At 44.7% G+C, this 20,011-nt stretch overlaps 1 protein-coding gene across 2 annotated transcripts in view; it reads left to right on the forward strand.

Annotated features, from left to right (window-relative positions):
• MDN1 (midasin AAA ATPase 1) overlaps nt 1-20,011 on the forward strand; it is a 765,271-nt gene that overhangs the window by 627,451 nt on the left and 117,809 nt on the right. Inside the window, exons 74-78 of one of the 2 annotated variants that reach the window (XM_029595415.1) lie at nt 1,837-1,993; nt 4,675-4,821; nt 12,186-12,312; nt 17,483-17,588; nt 19,503-19,618. In XM_029595415.1, the coding sequence (XP_029451275.1) occupies nt 1,837-1,993; nt 4,675-4,821; nt 12,186-12,312; nt 17,483-17,588; nt 19,503-19,618 (653 nt within the window). Of the gene's footprint in view, nt 1-1,833; nt 1,994-4,674; nt 4,822-12,185; nt 12,313-17,482; nt 17,589-19,502; nt 19,619-20,011 lie in introns of both variants that reach the window. The other variant, XM_029595414.1, reaches the window with a different exon arrangement.

A 20,011-nucleotide genomic window follows, 5' to 3' on the forward strand; every position in this document is an offset into this window, starting at 1 on the left:
CCTCCTTTTGAGCCTTCAAAGGTCCTTCAAAGAAGCCCTTTGAGAAGGGCTTCTTTGAAGGACCTTACCCTGAAGACTGTGTTCCTGGTGGCAATTTGCTCGATGAGATGAATTTCTGAGCTCCAAGCCTTATTGTGCCAGTAGCCTTTTTTGCAAATTTCCAATGATGGTGTCTCATCGCATGCTGTTCCTTCCTTTTTGGCCAAGGTCGTGTCGGCCTTTCATCTTAGCCAGACGGTGGAGTTGCCGGGGTTTTCAAACCTGATGTCCAATTCGCCCCATGCAAGGGAACTTCATCTTTTGGATGTGTGTCTGGTTCTCCTAAGATATCTCAAGGTGACTAATGGATTTCGGTGCTCATATCATCTCTGTGTTGTTCAGTAGACCAAAGAAGTGTTGCAAAGCAACCAAGAGCACAATTGCTCATTGGTTAAAGGAGGTGATAGTTTCGGCCTATATTTGTAAAGGTCGGTCGATCCCTGAGGGATTGTGGGCGCATTCCACTAGGGCACAGTCAGCCACGTGGGGGGAGTGTCAGTTGGTGTCTATGCAGAAGATTTGTCAGGCAGCAGCTTGGACCTTATTGCACACTTTTACTAGACATTACCATTTTACTAGACTTTACCATTCACCAAAAGGACCCCAGAGGGCGGCTCCTTTTGGTGAAAGTGTACTACATGCAGGTCTTTCGGGATCCCACCCAGTGTAGAAGGGGCTTGGGTTCATCCCATTTGTCTGGACTGATCTGGAGTATAAACAGGTTCTTACCTGCTAATATTCATTCCTGGAGTACCCCAGATCAGTCCAGAATCCCGTTCCATTATGATTTTTTTTTTTTTTTGAAAGACCTCTCCTGATTTTGGATACTGCCTATGATGCAGAACATTGTTTTTGTGCTGCAGAATAAAATTGTATATAGTTCTCAGGTTGAGAATTAAAATTTCTTTTTCTTGCCCTAGTTCAGGGGTCAGTTTGGTTGGGAGTTCCAACTTGTTCCCCAGCTCGCTTTAGAGGGAGAGATCCTAAAGTTTGGGGTTAGACATTTTGGCTTGGGAACAGGTCAATACTGAGGGACTGTAGGTGGCACCTTTGGTTAAGTAGCAATGCCTGAAAGGTTTTTATTCTCTGCCTCAGTCTGCTGGTAGGGATGCAAAACCCACTTGTCTGGACTGATCTTTGTATTCCAGGAACGAAAATTAGCAGATAACCTATTTTCCTTTTGTGTTGAAAACATTTTTTGTGCATAAATCATGTTTTTATGTGCTAAGTATTTTCTTTATAACATTTTTGGGTTTGGTATATTTAACTCTCTATGCATTAGCATATTGTTAGCTTACTGCATCCAGAGTTTAAAACATTTTTGAATGTGCATTAAACTATGCGCCAAATTTCAGCGTGCAGTTTTAATGCTCAGATTATTACATCGGCCCCTCTGATTGCTGCAAAGGCGGCTGGGAAGAAGGATTTCAAAATGCGAGGGTACGGTCACAATGAAGAACCCTCTCCTCTTGTTCCAATGAAGTATAGACATAGAACATATTAGAAAAATGTAGAAGAGGATGTGGGGAATGTAATGTGAAGAGATAGCAGTGGAGTCAGAGACGAGCAATTAATTTGGTTAGCGGGTCCTGCTGATTTGACAGCTGGATGTCAAATTCCTGCTCTTTTTTTTTTCTATATCATAAATTGCCCATTAGCTGGACATTTCAGGTATATTCTGTAATGTTAATCACCGCATAGGTTTATTTTTTTCTATCCACAAGAAGTCTTGTTGGCTTTCGTGACTGTCTCCTCAGGTTTTGTGCAACACTGGTTTGTCTCCTCTTTCCTCAGCAGGGAGCTTCAGAAGAAAGCCAGGCTGCCGCTCTGCTTCCCATGGCTTCTCTTCAGCACCGCTTGCCTAAGCTCACCAAGCGGATCAAGAAGTTGTGTTCAGTACTCATGGAGAAGAGCTTGCTGCCAGACCTGTTGGAGGGCCTTGATCTCTTCACAGGTGAGCAGTGGGAATCACTGGGAGCCTTCATGATGCAGCACCTTCCCTGCAGGTGCACTGTGTAATCTGGCTGATAAACAAGGAGACTGCACAGAGTCTAGGAACGTCATCTGTGATGTATTCTAATCGGGGTGAGTCAGGGTAAACTCTGTCGAGGTGTAGGTGTAAACCTGAGCATGTTAGCAAAACTTGCTTGATAAATAGTATCAAGTGGCAAAGTGGCTGTTTTCCAGCTAGTGACAAATGAGTGACATTAAGAACATGATCCTTTGGGGTACTGGATAGTTCAAGAGAATTAGCAAAGGACTACGGAGCCTTTGAACTCCAGGTCGCAGTTTCATATCTGGCTTGGGTTGGTGGTACTTGAAAGTAATTAGTATCTGGAAGCTTTATCAGTGTTGCAACAAGTCGGTGGTCTCAGACCAGTTTGAATGGACAGGTGTTCACATCTGAATGTCCATCATAGTTTGGTACCAGTTTGTATTATTGTCCCAGCAGAGCAGCCAAAGATTGAATGGGCACAGAGAATCCTTAAAGCAGTCCCTAGGGCAGGGTTTAGATGCCTTGATAGGGCACTGTGAGGAAGCCCAATTTGTTGTTGTATATACTCAGTTTCCTGTGCTATCAATTTGCCAACTTCTATGTGCACTAGACTAGAAAAAGCATGATGCAAAGACAAGGTTTCATTTGTAGATAGGGTAACTGTACTGCTCCGTGCCCAGGGGCTGAGCCCAGACCTGGTATTACCCCATAGCATGATTTCCCAATTGATTTTTCTAAGGAAAAAGCAGGACTACATCTCCATGAATGCAGTGGGGTACAACCAGGACTGACTCAGCTTATCCCACTTGATATATGGAGTTATATGACCACCCTATTTATAGGTCACTAGTGAATTGCTGGATTGTAATATTGGCATTATGAACAAACAACATGAATTGAAAATGGTTATAGGGTTTTCAAAAACTGGCTATCTTACCTCTGCTTTCTGTTTGCTTAAAAGATCCCAGTCACTTCCTGTGCAGTTCAAACTGGTGACTCAGTCACTTGAAGTAACTCTGTGCTCCTTGGTTGCATTACTGTTTCACATGTAGGGGAGAGACTGAACTTTTGAAGTTTCCATCTTTCTATGTTTAGTCCTTGGCATTTTTATTTATTTAACATTTTTCTATTCTGCCTGATCCAAATCTGATTTGTTAAGGGTAGACCACAACACCAACATAAAACAGCAAAACATGAAAATAAGACAAAGATGTAACAATGCAGAAAATATACCCAGATAAAATTGAATAAAGCAAAGTTGCTGGTCATAGCAGCAAACAAGGACATGAAAGAGATCTAGGCATCATAGTGGATAACATATTGAAATAGTCAGTTCAGTGTGCTGCAGCAGTCAAAAAAGCAAACAAGAATGTTGGGAATTATTAGAAAGGGAATGGTGAATAAAACGGAAAATATCATAATGCCTCTGTATCTCTCCATGGTGAGACCGCACCTTGAATACTGTGTACAATTCTGGTCGCTGCATCTCAAAAAAGATATAATTGCGATGAAGGTACAGAGAAGGGCTACCAAAATAAGGGGAATGGAACAGCTCCCCTATGAGGAAAGACTAAAGAGGTTAGGACTTTTCAGCTTGGAGAAGAGACTGCTGAGGGGGGATATGATAGAGGTGTTTAAAATCATGAGAGGTCTAGAACGGGTAGATGTGATATCGATTTACTCTTTCGGATAATAGAAAGACTAGGGGGCACTCCATGAAGTTAGCGTGTGGCACATTTAAAACTAATCGGAGAAAGTTCTTTTTCACTCAAAGCACAATTAAACTCTGGAATTTGTTGCCAGAGGATGTGATTAGTGCAGTTAGTATAGCTGTGTTTAAAAAAGGATTGGATAAGTTCTTGGAGGAGAAGTCCATTACCTGCTATTAATTAAGTTGACTTAGAAAATAGCCACTGCTATTACTAGCAACGGTAACATGGAATAGACTTAGGGGTAGATTTTCAAAGGGGTACACGCGTAAGATATGCGCGTACCCCCCCCCAAAACCTACCCAACCCCCCCCCCCGCGCCGAGCCTATTTTGCATAGGCTCAGCGGCACGCGCGTAAGTCCCGGGGCTTTGCAAAGGGGGCGTGTCGGGTGGGCGGCACGAATTTCGGGGCGGGACTGGAGGCATGTCAGGGGCGTGACGCCGGCCCGGTTGCGTGGTCGAGGCCTCCGGACCAGCCCCCAGGTCGCGTGATGGCGTGCCAGCAGCCCGCTGGCGCGCGCAGATTTACACCTGCTTTTGGCTGGCGTAAATCTGCCAACAAAGATTGGGGGGGGGGGGGGTCGGTTAGGGAGGGGAAGGTGAGGGGAGGTGGAAGGAAAGTTCCCTCCGAGGCCGCTCCGATTTCGGAGCGGCCTCGGAGGGAACAGGTAGCGCGCGCCGACCCCGGATTTTATAAGATACGCGCGTATCTTATAAAATCCAGCGTACTTTTGTTTGCGGGCGCGTAAATTTATAAAATCTACCCCTTAGCTTTTTGGTACTTGCCAGGTTCTTATGGCCTGGATTGGCCACTGTTGGAAACAGGATGCTGGGCTTGATGGACCCTTGGTCTGACCCAGTATGGCATGTTCTCATAAATATCTAATGACTGTAAAATCACATTAGAATTTTTGCTTTCCCCCTTGCAGGTGATGTCATTGTCACAGCCCATGAACTGCAGAACATGACCGTGGATCAGACAGCAGACAAGGACTGGCAGAAATCACAGGTCAAGCACATTCTAATGCAAAAACAGCGAGCCCTTTCTGACCTCTTCAAGACTCTTGCTAGAACAGGTAAAGAATCTGCTTCCAAGAGCTCTGCTGCTGGCATAGACTAATCTTGTATGTTATGGGAGGCTTTAACAGTCAGACTGAAGGGGACTGATTGATGTGTAACACTTCACGCTTGGAAGGAGCCATTTTGTCTTCTAGTGATTTTCTAGCAATTCAAATAGCAGTGCTATACTTTTTATTTTTGCTGTTGTGACTTTCTTTAAAGATGTAAAAGTGCAGCATATGTGTGATTTGTTGTGCTTTGTTTTCACACAGTACACCCACAGTCAGTGTGTAAGCCTAACCGCCGTTTTGAAATGTTTTGGAGATGCTTGAATTTTGAGAGTGGTGAATGATGTGAGCAGGAAAGGAGGAAAACTCATTGGGTTTAAGTTGTAATATTTTTTTGCCATACAACACCAAAATGTAGGTGTTTAAGATGCTGCTTAATCTTGGTAATGAAGATTTCCAGATTAAGAAAAATGTTTTTTGTGGTTAACCTGGTCCCAAAGACACAGGGAAATAGTGATTTGTCCAGACCCGCACCAAAGGTTCTTGGCAGAGAGGAGCCCTGACTTTACCTCCCGAGGTTTCTCTTGAACCCAGAACGCTGCTGTGAATGCTGGCAACTTGATCCTAGAGATCCCCAAACAGGTTTGGTTTCAGAATATCCGCAATAAATATTCATCTGCACTCAGGCAGGCCAGTCCGCACCGGTGGGTTATGCACTCCTACCAGCAGATGGAGATAGACACCTCACTCGCTGATGTTACTGACAATATAGCCCTACCCCAGCATCAGCCTACCAGTATTCTACATTTCCAGCAGATGGTGGACATGCATCTCTCTAGTGGGGATTGCTTGTTTAAAAAAGAGAGAATAAGATGAATCGCTGGTCATGACTTGGAGCCTCATAGATAGATCTCTGCTCCATTTTCTTCCATGGAGTAGGATTTATTAGCTCAGACCCTGGAAATGTTTGGTGTGGACAGGAGTGACGTTATAGCAGTGCAGAGGAAGGATTCTATCCTAGTTACCTTAAGTAAGTTCTCAAATTGTAGGAAAATACTGGGTGCTATTCCATTTATTTTGTCGTACCCAAGAAGAGAGGGCTTCTTTTGAGGCTTCCTGGATCTGAAAGGGATCAAATTGCATTTTTGCGTAGCGCACTTCAGAATGGAACTTTACGTCCCTTCATTATGGCAATGCAGAAATAGGATCTTCTCCTGTCTCTGTCTGCTGGAAATATCTACATGGAACATCAGTAGTTTCTGCATTTTGCCTTTCTAGGACAGCATTATCAATGTAAAGCCTGGCCGTTTGGCCTGGCTCCGGTGCTCAGAACCTTCTCCAAGATCATGGGGATAGTAGCAGCAACTCTGCGCAAGGAGGATATTTTGGTCCATCCATATCTGGACGGCTGGGTGATTTGGACCAAACTTGAGGAAGAGAGTCAAAAGGCGTTCACAAAGTGATCTGCTACGTCCTTGAACTGGGCTGCATAGTAAACTTACAAGCGCAATCTGCAGCCGACACAGATTTGGACTACCTCAGAGTGTGAGATTCAGTACGGCCCAAGGTAGGACCTGCCAGATTAACATATCCAACAATTGGAGACTCAGGTTCAATCCTCGAGATTGGCCATCCCTCCAAGGTTGTGGAATTATTTCTAGGTCTCATTCGATGGCAGCAACATTAGAGGAAGTACCTTGGCCGAGGGCACATGCATACACTTTTAACAGGCTTTGCTGGTGTGGTGGAGTCCGCAGTCACAGGTGATGGAAGTGAGCGAAATGTTGCTGTAGTGGTGGTAAAAGGGAACTGCTCCCGAGAAGGGACCGCTTACAAACCTTGGAATGGTAGGTGCTCACAACCGGGGCGAGCTCCCTACCTCTGTGGATTCCCAAGGATTGATGGAGGACCATCATTCGTTTAGACATTCGTCCAGGTTGCTTGGTGTGCTTATGGTTCATCAAGCAGCTGATAGGGTGAGGTAAGACAAGGGCAACACAGTTGCCTATTTGATTTGGAATGGATTTCTCCACAGGCAGATATAGAGGGAGAACTTTGGCTAAGTTATATCCCTTGCTATTTCAACAAAAAGAAATTAAAATTTCCAAAGGTGGTTGCTCTTGTGTGTTCTGTAACTAAGCGTATCACTATTCCAGTGGAAGATGATGTGCCCTTAAAAGATGCCCAGGACAGAAAAATAATTTATTAAAACCTTGAAAGCAGTGAGTAAGGCACTCCAGATTGCAGCATATAGTTGCATATAGGTTTGCGCTTATCTCAACAGGTTCAAGAGGAGCTCATGGAATCCATTGCTAACTCAGCTGCTCGTTTGGAGTCAGGAGAAGTCTACTTGGTGGATGCCTCCTTTAACTTAGTATGTACTTCTGCCCAAAGTATGGCTTATATAGTAGCGGCTAAAATACTTAGCTGTTTGCGAAATTGGTCAGCTGATTCAATTACAAAAACCAATTTGACGAAACTTCCCTTTAAGGGTGCTGTTTTGTTTGGAGAGGATCTAGAAAAGATGGCCAAGGCTTGGATGGGACTCTAAAGATTCCAAGACTGAAGACCACCTAGAAGTTCTTACTGTACTACTACAATCTGCAGTAGATTTAGGGATTTCAGAAGATATAGGCAGAGGCACCCCTATTGCTCTGAGATCTTGACCTTTTGTTAATTTCAGTCTTTTGGGTCAAACAAGAGAGGTGGTAAAGAAGATTCTTCAGGAGGAACAGGTCCCTCCCAAAGTTCACAATGTCTTGTCCAAAATCCAATCTCTGATTCTAGGGTCAGGCAGTCGCCTATCACACTTCTCTCCGAGATGGGTCAATATTTCAGACCAAAGGATATTTGGATAATTCAAAATGGATAAGCTCTGGAATTTTCCAGGCCTGTTTCAGATACTTTTCTGGTTTCTCCTTGTCATTACTTCAAAAAGAGAGAGGCTATAAAGGCAACTTTACAGGCACCTTCTTGCTCTAGAGACAGTGATTCCGGTTTCCAGGTCTCAATGGGGATTGGGTTGCTATTCCATATATTTTGTGGTTCCCAAGAAGGAAAATTCCTTTTGTCATATTTTGGATCTAAAGAGGGTCAACAAGTTTCTCAAGATCTCTCATTTCAGAATGGAAACTTTGATTGATCATAATGGCAGTTAGGAGCAGAGTGTTTTGTTTTTTTTTTTACTTCCTTGGATCTCATGGAAGCATATCTTCATATTCCCATAAGGAAGAATCATCAGAGATACCTGCATTTCACTATTTTAGGTGGTCATTTTCAGTTTCAAGCCCTTCCTTTTGGTCTTGCCTTGACTTCATTGAACTTTTCAAAGGTATTGGTAGAGGTAGCAGCGTTGAGAAAATGGAGGATTTTGGTTCACCCATATCTGGATGGTTGGCTTTTAAAAGAGCAAAGTCAGAACAAGAGAACAGGCAAGCCACTCAGGCCTAGATTTATCAATAGGCCCACTAGGCCTCTGCCTAGAATGTCAAAAATATGGGAGGCAATAGGCCAATTGAGGATTGGTTGCCACTCAGCTGTACTGAATCTCACGCAGCAGAGAACAGCCTTTTGTTTCTTGCTCTAGCTCCTTCCCTCTTAGTACAGAGAACAGGAATGGATGGGTGAGGCTGGAAGGGACAGAGCAAAGAAACTGCCCTGCTCACTATTCCATACCCTCCCTTTCGGTTCAGTGCAGGGAACAGAAGAAGATCGGTAAGGTCAGAGAATACAGCAAGGAGCAAAGAAAAGCTACTATATTGCCTAATCAAGCCCCTCTCCTCCTATTGTTTAATAACATAAAGGGAAGAGCTGGGCTTGGAGCATTTAGAGCAGAGAAGGCAATGCCTTAGACCTTGTAATCTGTTCTCCCTTGTCTGGGAAGGGAGGGGGCGACAGTATCAACAGTGCCTAGGGGCAAGAAAATCCTAAATCCATCACTGAAGCCATGGTAGTTCACTTTTTACAGGGTTGAGGCTGAGTAGTAAATTACTCCAAGAGCAGCCTTATCCCTTCTCCAAAATTAGAGTAGCTAGGAGCACTTTTTGAAAAGAAGGAAGGGATTGTGAGACTACCACATCAGGATTAAAAAATTGAAGTTTCAGGTGCGTTCACTGGTCACAGAGATGTTTTCTTCAGTAGGGCATTACCTTCAGATTCTTGACTTCATGGCAGCATTGGATCTAGTTCCCTGGGCAAGAGCACATATTACACCTCTTCAGAGTGGGTTATCCAGATGGAATCCATAGTATCAGGATTACTGTTTGAAGCTATCTGTGCCTGTTCAAGCCAAGACCAGTCTCTATTAGTGGTTGAACTCCAAAAACCTAGAAAGAGGAGTTGATCTGGAGCCTCTGCTTTGGATAATGGTAACAATGGACACCAGCATTGTATGGGCCAGTTTGTATAGGGTTGTTGGTCAAAGGAAAAAGCAAGGTGGTCCATAAATCAGAGACCAGAGTGATTCAGTTGACTCTAGAAAATTTTGTGGATCTCATAAGAGGACAAGCAGTGAAGATTTTGTCAGACAGTTCTACAACGGTTGCTTATGCGACCCATCAAGGAGACAAGAAGAGTCCTCAGGTTACTGAGGAGGCAAGTCTAGCCTCTTCAGTGGGTGGAAAGACATGCAAAGTTTCAAAGATTTTTCTGTCATTCAAAGGCCAAGGGATCATCCGGTGTTGTCACACTAGTGCAGGATTGGTCGACAGGCCATTCTGTATGTTTTTCCTCCATGGCTTTTATTGGAGGAGGTGAACTACAACAGGTACATTTTCTGGCTGAATTCATCTGTGGAGAAATTACTTTGAAGGGGGATATATTTTTATTAATAGCTTTTTGTTCTTTAACTTTTTGAAAAGGATCCTTTCATTGCATTTTTTTTTGTTTCTTGTTTCTTAGACATTTTTTCTACTTAGCTTTAGAAAGAGAGCTAAAGAGAAGGGGCTCCCTCCCACCCCTACCTTCAATTCTAACTTTATAGATAAACCCACTAATTAGGGAGTTGGACTACACAGAATAACCTGACCTTGGTTGGCAGAGTTTAATATAGAGCAGCGGTTTTCAACCGGTGTGTCGCTACACTTCCCGGTCCCCCGCTGACCAGCTGCTCCTCCTACCCAAGCGAAATAGGTCCTCCGCCCGGGCTTAAAATGCTGATAGCGGCAGGACAGCTGGAGTCAGCGGCACCACGCCAGGGATGAATTAGTGGTGAGCAGCAGGAGCGTGCATGGGAAGAAGAGACCATGCTAGTGTGCTCAGCATCGGCCCGAAGAAAAGAGAGGATGAGCAGCTCAGAGTAAAATGAAGAACGTCAACCCCCACAGCCGATGGGACTCCTTTCTCTGTGAGGGCTGAAAGTGAAGGAGGTTGTTGCTGCCTTTAGGGTTGGAAGTGGAGGAGACTACTGCTGCTGCTACCCTGTTTCCCTGAAAATAAGACATCCCCCGAAAATAAAACCTAGTAGAGGTTTTGCTGAATTGCTAAATATAAGACCTCCCCCGAAAGTAAGACCTAGCAAAGTTTTTTTTTGGGAGCATGCCCGTCGCACACCAGAGCATGCAGCTGTGATTTTTTTACCCTGCAGGATTCACAGTTAGTTGTCATCACAAACCAGCATAACCAGACAACTATTCAGAATATGATAAATGTTCATTTTTTTGTTCAACAATATATGTGAATTCTTCTTCATGGAAAAATAAGACATCCCCTGAAAATAAGGCCTAGTGCATCTTTGGTAGCAAAAATTAATATAAGACACTGTCTTATTTTCGGGGAAACAGGGTAGTTTGGGGGAGGGGGGAAGAGTGAGTGAATAAGCAAGCATATGTGTTTGAGATCCTGTGTGTGTGTATATGAGTGAGACAGTGTGTGTGTGTGTATGTATATGAGTGAGACAGCATGTTTGTGAATGATTGAGAGCCTGTATATGTGAAAGAGAGTATGTGTGTGATTGAGAGCCTGTATATGTGAAAGAGAGTATGTGTGTGATTGAGAGCCTGTATATGTGAAAGAGAGTATGAATGTAAGTATATGATTGAGAATGTGTATGTGTAAGTTTGCAATTGAAAACCTGTTTGTGTGAAAAAGTATGTGTGTGTGATTGAGATCCTTTGTGTGTGAGAGAGAGATCATGTGTATGTATGATTAAGAGCCTGTATGTGTGTGAGAGAGAGAATGTGTGTCTGTGTGTGATTGAGAGCTGGTTTAGGTGAGGGAGCATATGAGTATGTAATTGAGAGCCTGTGTAAATGAGAGAGAGCATGTTTGTAAGCATGTGAATGAGTCTGTGTGAGAAAGACAGCATGTATATGTGTGATTGAAAGCCTGTGTTGTAAGCGTGAAAAGAGACGTGTGTAAATGTGTAATTAAGAGCCTATATAAGTGAGAGAGAGAAAGCATGTGTATATGTGAGCGATTGAGAACCAGTGTGAGAGAGGAGAAAGTTGCAAGCAAACCATCCATCTTCCTGCAAATTCAAAACAATCTCAGGGTACCTGGATATCAAACGTTCCCAGGTATGCAGAGCAACACATTTTTTGTATCCTTATTTTTGTTACACTGCATACAGAGACTCTGGCTTGTTGCGGTTTCTAATTCAGTTTTTGTCTGCATGCTTTCTAGTTATGCGTTTTGGTCTCTTTATTCTTTGGTAGGTGAGGGTCAGCACATGTGATTCAGGTGAGGTTTTCTGCTGGCGTGTAGCTTCTGTGTAGGGCTCTATAGTAGCCTGGTTTGTTCCGTTTCCTTAATAGGTGGTGTATTGGTGTCTTAAGGCCTGGTTTATATTTTCAGTGTTGCCTTTTCTTAGGTAAGGTGTTTACTGTTTGAGTACTAGAAATTGGTGCTGTTTTGGTATGTGATGTTTACTATTTATGCAATTTCTGTTCAGACAGAACAGAATACGTGTCTTTTCCTTGTGTCATTCTTAACAAAAATAATACTGTACCTTAATTTTTTTATTTCTGCCGTGAATTGTAATGAGTAGTGTGTCACACATGTGAGCGTGGTCTGTCAGGTGTATCACGATGGGAAAAAGGTTGAGAACCACTGAGGTTATTCTAGTTATCTATGTTCTAATTTTTTTTCTGCTGTCAATGTTTCTAATTTTTTGGAAGCCTGTTGGTGTTATGGGGTTTTAATGATTTGTAGTTAGCTTGTTACAGATAATACTGACAGGCTGAGGTTAGCATAGGTGCCTATAAAGGATGACATCAGCAAGCTCATTAGTCTGTCTCCATCTGCTGGTTGATGAGCATAACCTACATGTCTGAACTGGTCTGCTTGGACTCAAGGAAAGGAAGTTATTAGGTAAGGGTAATCTTCATTCAGCGCATTGCAAATGGAATGTAACATATCTATTTTTTATTTAATAGGATTGTCATATCGAAAAGGGCTCACTTGGTCTCGTTCAAAGGACCCACAGGACATGCTCAGTCTGCATCCTTTGAATCTGCGCAGTGCATTAGCCATTTTAAGTGGTGCCCATGAATTAGATTCCATGTAAGTAATGGCATCCCCGCACCCCCAGAAGTTAAGGTTTCTTACATTCCACTGGTCAAAAATACATATGTTGATGGTGTTGGGAGTGGCTGATTTTCCAACCCAAACATTTTCAAAGATTTTTAGTACCAGGCTTTCTGCTTGTCTGCTCTTTGAAGTCCATCTTTAGCCTAGGGAATAACTCCTTAATTAGTACCTTGATTATAACATGCTTCTTGAAACAGTTAAATAGAATATGATGACAGATGATCCAGTCTGCCCCTTTTTCCTTCCTGATGTATGCTGATTTTTTTCATCTTAGGCATGGTCTCCAAAATATTACAAGGAACACCCAATGGTAAATCATTCCAAAAAAGACATATTCCCCTAACCCAGTCCTGGAGGCATTATTTAACCAGTTTAGTTTTTCTGGATGGCCATAATGAATACTGATAAGATGGATTTGAATACACCAGATAAAAAAAAAAATGCATGTACCTGTAATGCTATCCTGAAATTGGACTTAATGAGTTTACCTCCAGGGCAGGATTGGGAAGCACTGCTGCAAAGGCCATTTTCCTAGCACGTAGCCAGATGGACTCAGGACCAGTGGGTTATGTGCTCCTCTGCTAGCAGATGGGAGATGAAGTCAAATTTCAAAGGTGACGTCACCCTAGATGTACCCTGCAGTGACTTTAGCTCGTCAGTATTTCTCAGTCTCCCTAGCAGATGAGGACACTATCCTCTCGCTAGCACATTGCTAATGGGATTACAAAAAAACAAAAAGAATTTCAACTTTAAAAAGAGTGGCCCCACTCTCCTGCGGTGATACCTAACAGTCCCTCCCCCCATCGAGAATCCCTGAAGTGATTCCGATCCCTCAGAAGTGCCTTGGTCCGGTAGCTGGTCTCTGGAGTGGACTTAACCGCTGAAGCGGCTTAAAGGCAGCGAGTGCAAAGTGAAGGCCAAAGCCCTCTCCCCCCGCTGCTGGAGACAGACTCTGCACTCAGCCGGTAAGCGCTGAGACCAGGTAAATTCTTTAAAATCTTAAAGCCAGAGAAGAAGAGGGAGTCCGAGTTTTCTCTGGTCTCCTTTCTCGGCGTGCCGTACCAACGAGGCAATAAGGGGAGGCTCCGAAGGGGTTGAGCAGCCCCCGATGGGCTAGGCCCCGTTTTAGACTCTGATAGTTATCTACGTGACGATCCTGGCAGCTCCATCTTGATCGCGGTAGCTCAGATGCCACCACCTCTCCTTCGGCCATCGGTACGTGTGGGGCAGGCCGGCATCTTGGGCGCACAACGGGCGCGTTTACAAACTCATAACTGTGCGCACAGCCGCACGCATAACTGCACGCACAGCGGCGCATATAACTGCAAGCACTGCCACACGCATAACTACGCATACAGCCACACACATCCAGGCGTGGCACCTGCGCGCACCAGATACCAGGCACATAGAGATCATGGCCCCGACGGCAAAGAAGCCAAGACAGCACTCCCTTTGCGCGGCCTGCCACATCAGAGCAGCACAGCCCGATCTGGAGTCCTGCCTGTGCCAACATTGTGAAGAAGCCCAGGGAGGAATAGTCTCAGATGTTTTCCAAGTCTGGACCATCCCAGTCGGAGGACGGGTCGGCAGGGACCTTATCCGGCCAGCTCCCTGGAGCTAATCAATTCCAAGATGACCTCCTCTCTGCTAGAGGGCCCTTCGGTAACCCCTACTCCGGCACCCCAAGGGATAAGCATGGACCCAGGGGCCTTCTCTTGGCTGGAATTTTTCCAGGGACTACAAGCCTTTGTTCAGGCGCAGTCAGCCCTGGTCCCAACCTGAGTAGAATCCTAATCGGGAAAACATGATCCCCTCGGCCTGGTCCGGGGGCCTCGAGACATTCTTCACCTTACCAAGACAGGGACCCAGACACCACAGGTGAGGTTGAGGGCTCTCTGGAAGAAGGGGGAATCCCTCCAGGCCTAGAACCATACTTCGCTTCTTCCACAGGGATGAATTTCCAGCCCTGGTCTCTCAGACTCTGGGGATCCCAGGCACGGACCCTATGATGGAACCAAGGAAGAACCATATCTTGGTGTCCCTTCGCAAGGCCTCTTGCTATTTCCCGATGCTGGAAGCCATCCAGGAACTGATTGACCTGGAATGGGATGCCCTGGAGGCGAGCTTTAAAGGAGGGCGGGCCTTGGAATCCTTGTGCCCTCTGGAACCTGCGACCGAGGAACACCTGCATTTCCCAAAAGTGGACGCCATGGTCTGTGCCGTCTCGAAGCAAACGACCATTCCCATTGAGGGAGGGGCAGCATTGAAGGATGCTCAAGATAGGCGATTAGAATCCATCCTTAAGCAAGCTTTCACGACAGCATTGACACTGCAAATCGCCTCTTGCTGTGCACATGTGGCTCGCTCCTGCTTGCTCCTCACCAGAGAAGCAGATAGTTCTGCTGTGGTTGCCGGAGAGACGATTGAACCTGCCGCAGCCTTCCTGGTAGATACAAGCTCAGACCTGGTTCGTACCTCAGCCAGAGGAATAGCCTTGGTAGTAGCGGCAAGAAGACAGTTATGGTTGCGGAACTGGTCTGCAGACGCAACTCAAAGGCGAACCTCACAAGAATGCCCTTTAAGGGATCCCTCCTATTCAGAAGCAAATTAAAGAAGTTAGCCAGCAAGTGGGGTGAATCTCCAGTGCGTCGGCTACCAGAAGATAGAGAAAAAAGATCCCAGCGCCCCTCCCCCAGGAGACTAGGGGCAGAGGCTTACAACGTTTCCGACCCTATAGAAATTTATTGTTCCAGGCACCTTGACCATCCGGGAAGTCTCTGTCCTTTCAGAACCGACAACCCAAGAGAGGAACAGGTCCTGGGGCAGGATGGACCCGAGCTTCCCAATGAGGATGGGTCGACCTATCCACAGGAAGAGGAAATAGGGGGGTCTTCTACCAACAATGGGTCGAGATCACGTCAGACAAATGGGTACTAAACATCATACAAGAAGGCCACTCTCTGGAATTTTGCAGCATAACTCGGGACAAATTTATGATATCACCCTGCCACTCCCACCTCAAGAGAATGGCAGTGGAATCCACACTGAGAAGACTTCTCAGTCTGAAGGCTATAACTCCGGTACCTACACCCCAGCAAAATACCGGGCGCTATTCCATCTATTTTATTGTGCCCAAGAAAGAGGGGGGTCATTCAGACCCATCCTGGACCTCAAGAACGTCAACAGTCATCTACGGATCCTACATTTCCGCATGGAAACTATCTGCTCAGTAATAATGGCAGTTCAACCAGGAGAGTTCCTAACCTCCCAGAATCTCTCCAAGGCCTACCTTCACATCCCAGTACATCAAGACCACCCACATTTTCTACGTTTTGCGGTGCTGGGCCGCAATTACCAATTCCAGGCCTACCCTTCAGCCTGGCAACTGCCCCCAGAACATTCTCCAAAATTATGGTGGTCGTGGCGGCAACACTGAGGAAGGAAAGGATCTTGATATACCCTTACTTGGGCGACTGGCTGATCCGGGGGAAGTCTTCGGAAGAGAGCCATCAGGTGACCAGCAGAGTGAAGAACCTCCTGCAGGAACTCTGTTGGGTCGCTGGATCAAGGAAGTAATTAAGGCAACCTATATAGAGGCAGGAAAGCCTTTGCCCCTGCAGGTTAAGGCTCACTCTACTATACTAGAGCCCAGGCATTATCCTGGGCAGAAGCGAAGCTGTTGTCGCCCGCTGAGATCTGTCGAGTGGCGACATGGTCTTCCCTACGCACCTTCTCCAGGTTCTACCGCCAGGATGTCCAGGCTAGAGAAGACGTATTCACGAGCAGTACTTAGTGGGCCTCGGGCAGCCTCCCACCCTATCCGGGAGTAGCTTTTGTATATCCCACTGGTCCTTAGTCCATCTGGCTACACGCTAGGAAATGGAGAAATTACTTGCCTGATAATTTCATTTTCCTTAATGTAGACAGATGGACTCAGCATCCCGCCCACGGCTGCCTCCCGAGAAGGAGGAGCTTGGAAAGCGAACCTCGAGATTAAACAAAGATGGGTAAGCCATTGCCTTCCCTTAGTTCAGGACGCCCGCAAGTCGACTGGTGTTGGCGTTAACTTGGTTGAGTGCACTAGCGGTCTCCAGTTTTTTAAAACAGTTGAATCAGTTTTAATCAAGTTGTTTAAGCAATATATATGTCCACAATGGCTTTTCGAGGAGAATACTGATGAGCTGAGGTCCCTGCAGAGGTATATCTAGAGTGACATCAGCTTTGAAATCTGACTCCCGTCTCCCATCTGCTAGCAGAGGAGCACATAACACACTGGTCCTGAGTCCATCTGTCTACACTAAGGAAAATGAAATTAAGTAAGGAATTTCTCCATTTTTCTTCTGTTTCCATTCTCCTTGTAAGATGCTTAACACTGGCAGGACTGAAATGCATTAAAATAAGAAGCTGTCACAATTTCTGAAGTGATGCCCTTTTTCAAATATCCATCCAAATGTAGCTTTCTGTTCTTTCCCAGGGCAGTAACTCAAGATATCCAGAGCTGTGTCTCCTAGACACTTGTATCTAGGGCACATCACTGGCCATGCACCTACAGTGAACTCTGCTTTCATTCAGAGCAGTATATAATTCAATGGGTTCATGCTATGGCAGACAGTATGGAAAGGTGCTATTCTGTTTGGGGGCGTAGTGTTGGTAATCAGGAGGCATTATTAGCAATGTGTGGATTGGAATTCTGTGGTCATAAATTTTTTCATTATTTTGGTCTTTTGTTAATTTTATTACTTTGATACATTTGTTTTATATGTAATTGATATGATTTTTAGGTTTTCCTCTTTGGTGTTTGTACTTTGCTTTCTTTAATAACAGAAGTGTGTAATGTTTTAAATAAATTCTCGCAACTAGCAGGCAAGACCATACTCTTATGGGTGTTATCTGCACCACTTTCAGCTGCCAAGAGCAGCAGCTACTATTGCAGCATGATGTAAGGCAGATTCTCTCTATTTTACATTTTTTCTCAGGGAAATGGGCATCTGAGATCTGCGCTGCACTCCTGGCTCATTAATGCTCTGACTTTATTCATTCCTAATATTTAGTGTGAGAGGGAGCTTGTTGGATCTGATTATTAGACTTGGGCAGCATTGATGGATTGAGTATTAGAAAAGTAATGCTCCCTATCATATTGCAGGTTGCATGTGGAACTCTCCTCTGCCTGGGACGGATGTGAGAAATACTTCTACCGATCACTGGCACGCCATGCTAGACTACAAACAGCTTTGTCATCTCCTGCCAAGGTAATAATCCGGATTGCTGCAGAGCAATAAGTATCGTATGTAATGACTGATTTACCTTTCAATGTAGCTTTTTTTTTTTTTAATTTGAGATTTCAAGTCCATAAGCACCAGTTTGCGATGACTCTGAGCTTGCTTGCATAAACTGATGCTCACTGGCATCCGAAAACTAAGGGGACAATGCAACAAGATGTGTGTTGAAACGAGCACTTGCTCACGCAGCCACATCCCCTGGGTGGACAATGCAGTATTTAAATGAGGGGATGCGTGTAATAGATGCGCTAGGGGAGAGTGCTCTGTACAAGCATCTAGTTTTATCCCGCTGCTTCTGGCTGATTTTGCTGAGGTTGTTGAAGTCACCCATAGCTAAGCACCCCTGCTATAGGCATCTAAATTGTGCATCCAGAAGAATTGTTTTTGTTTTGTTTTTTTTAATCAAGCCAGTATATATTTTTTTCTACATTGCAAGCAGTAAATTTGTCACAATGATTTTTTTAATTTTTCATGAGCCCTTGACTTGCGGATTGAATTTAAGCCACCTCCAGGGCTGGAGTTAAATTTTCCGCATTTAAAAAGTGTACACTGAGTGCCCAGCAACTTTCTGCATTGGGGGAAATAGCTAATAGCCTCAGCTACATGGAATTTACACGCGATGCACACTATCGGATACACATTTGTTTGGGTGCATGTTTTGGATGTGCTAAGCTCCTTATTGCTTGGGGTGCTAGTCCTGCATGTCCAAAATGAGCAACTTCTCTCTTACCAACATGCATTAACATACATATAATACTCTTGCCCGCTTACAGTAATACACATACCATCTCTCTTGCCTACTTGTAATCTCGCTCACCCACACACGGGCTCACATATCCACTGTCTGGACCTGGGCCGCCTCTTCAGTTGCCAGCGGGATAGGCTCTGCTGCGGCCTGCCAGATTATGGGATGGGCAGCAGCAGGAGTCGCGTAACAAAACGTCATCTCTACCACTGCAGGGCCGGTCTTGTAATAAGAGTTGCAAGATGGACCCTGCGGCAGCAGGAGATGTTCGTTTAAACGTGACTACTGCTGCCGGCATGGGAAGAGTATCATAACCCCAGCAAACCTGTTTGATGCAGTGGCGGCCGAAGTTTCTCCTCAAATCTATTCAATACTGTTCCGCTGCTGCTGCACCACTAAAAATAGCCTTGCATTCCACTGATGGCACATGTGCCATAGGTTAAGAACATAAGAACATGCCATACTGGGTCAGACCAAGGGTCCATCAAGCCCAGCATCCTGTTTCCAACAGTGGCCAATCCAGGCCATAAGAACCTGGCAAGTACCCAGAAACTAAGTCTATTCCATGTTACCATTGCTAATGGCAGTGGCTATTCTCTAAGTGAACTTAATAGCAGGTAATGGACTTTTCCTCCAAGAACTTATCCAATCCTTTTTTAAAAACAGTTATACTAACTGCACGAACCACATCCTCTGGCAACAAATTCCAGAGTTTAATTGTGCATTGAGTAAAAAAGAACTTTCTCCGGTTAGTTTTAAATGTGCCACATGCTAATTTCATGGAGTGCCCCCTAGGTTGCCAATCCCTGATATAAAGTGATATTGATATTTCTTGCTCTTGGCTTTTATGTAGTGCATAGGTAAAGAGGACAGAAATGCCTGTGAAATCTGCAGTATCATAATCATGGTAAAATAGTGCAGGACAGAAGAGAAATATAATTTGAAACCATCAAAACCACCTGTTGGTCCATGTCAAAACAAATAATGCCAGTCTTAAGCCATTTCTTCTCGTTTAGCTTTTTCCTTGGAGTTCCTAGATAAAGGTGTCGATCGGTAATCTGTGTCTGCACTCATTGCTGCTTGGATGTGTGTTGAGTGCGGCCAATTTTTTTTTTTGTGTTGCTTTGTCCTTTGCACAGGAGATTGGCCTGGGTAATATCGAGAGATGTAAAGGGTTCACGGCGCATCTGCTGAAGCTGCTGGTGAAACAAAGGAAGTCTCTCACTGCTCTGACAGAACAGTGGATTATAATGAGGTAAAGCATTGAGAGGGGGGACAGTACTGAAGCAGAATCCTTTGGTCAGTAAGGATATTAGGACCCCTCTAGTCTTCCTAATCTGCTGCCTTTAGTGGTGCTCACTGGCTTTCCTGTCACTTCTTGGTTGGCAAAGATCCTCTGTGTTTATCCCATGATTGAACAATCCTTTATTTGCCTCCACAGCCAGCACTTAGAGGACATTTTGTACATCTACCACCCTTTCTTAGTGAATGGTTTTGCTAGGTAGAGTATTCTTTTGGGTAGTGCATTGCACTAGTCACACTTTGCTTTTAAATTCTGAATACAAAACATAACCAGTAGTAAGTCTGCTGGTAGGCTTTTTTTTTTATAACGTGCCACATCTGTAGTAGCCGTCATATCTCGTCTTCA

Source organism: Rhinatrema bivittatum, chromosome 3 (genome assembly GCF_901001135.1).
Source record: "Rhinatrema bivittatum chromosome 3, aRhiBiv1.1, whole genome shotgun sequence".
NCBI lineage: Eukaryota > Metazoa > Chordata > Amphibia > Gymnophiona > Rhinatrematidae > Rhinatrema > Rhinatrema bivittatum.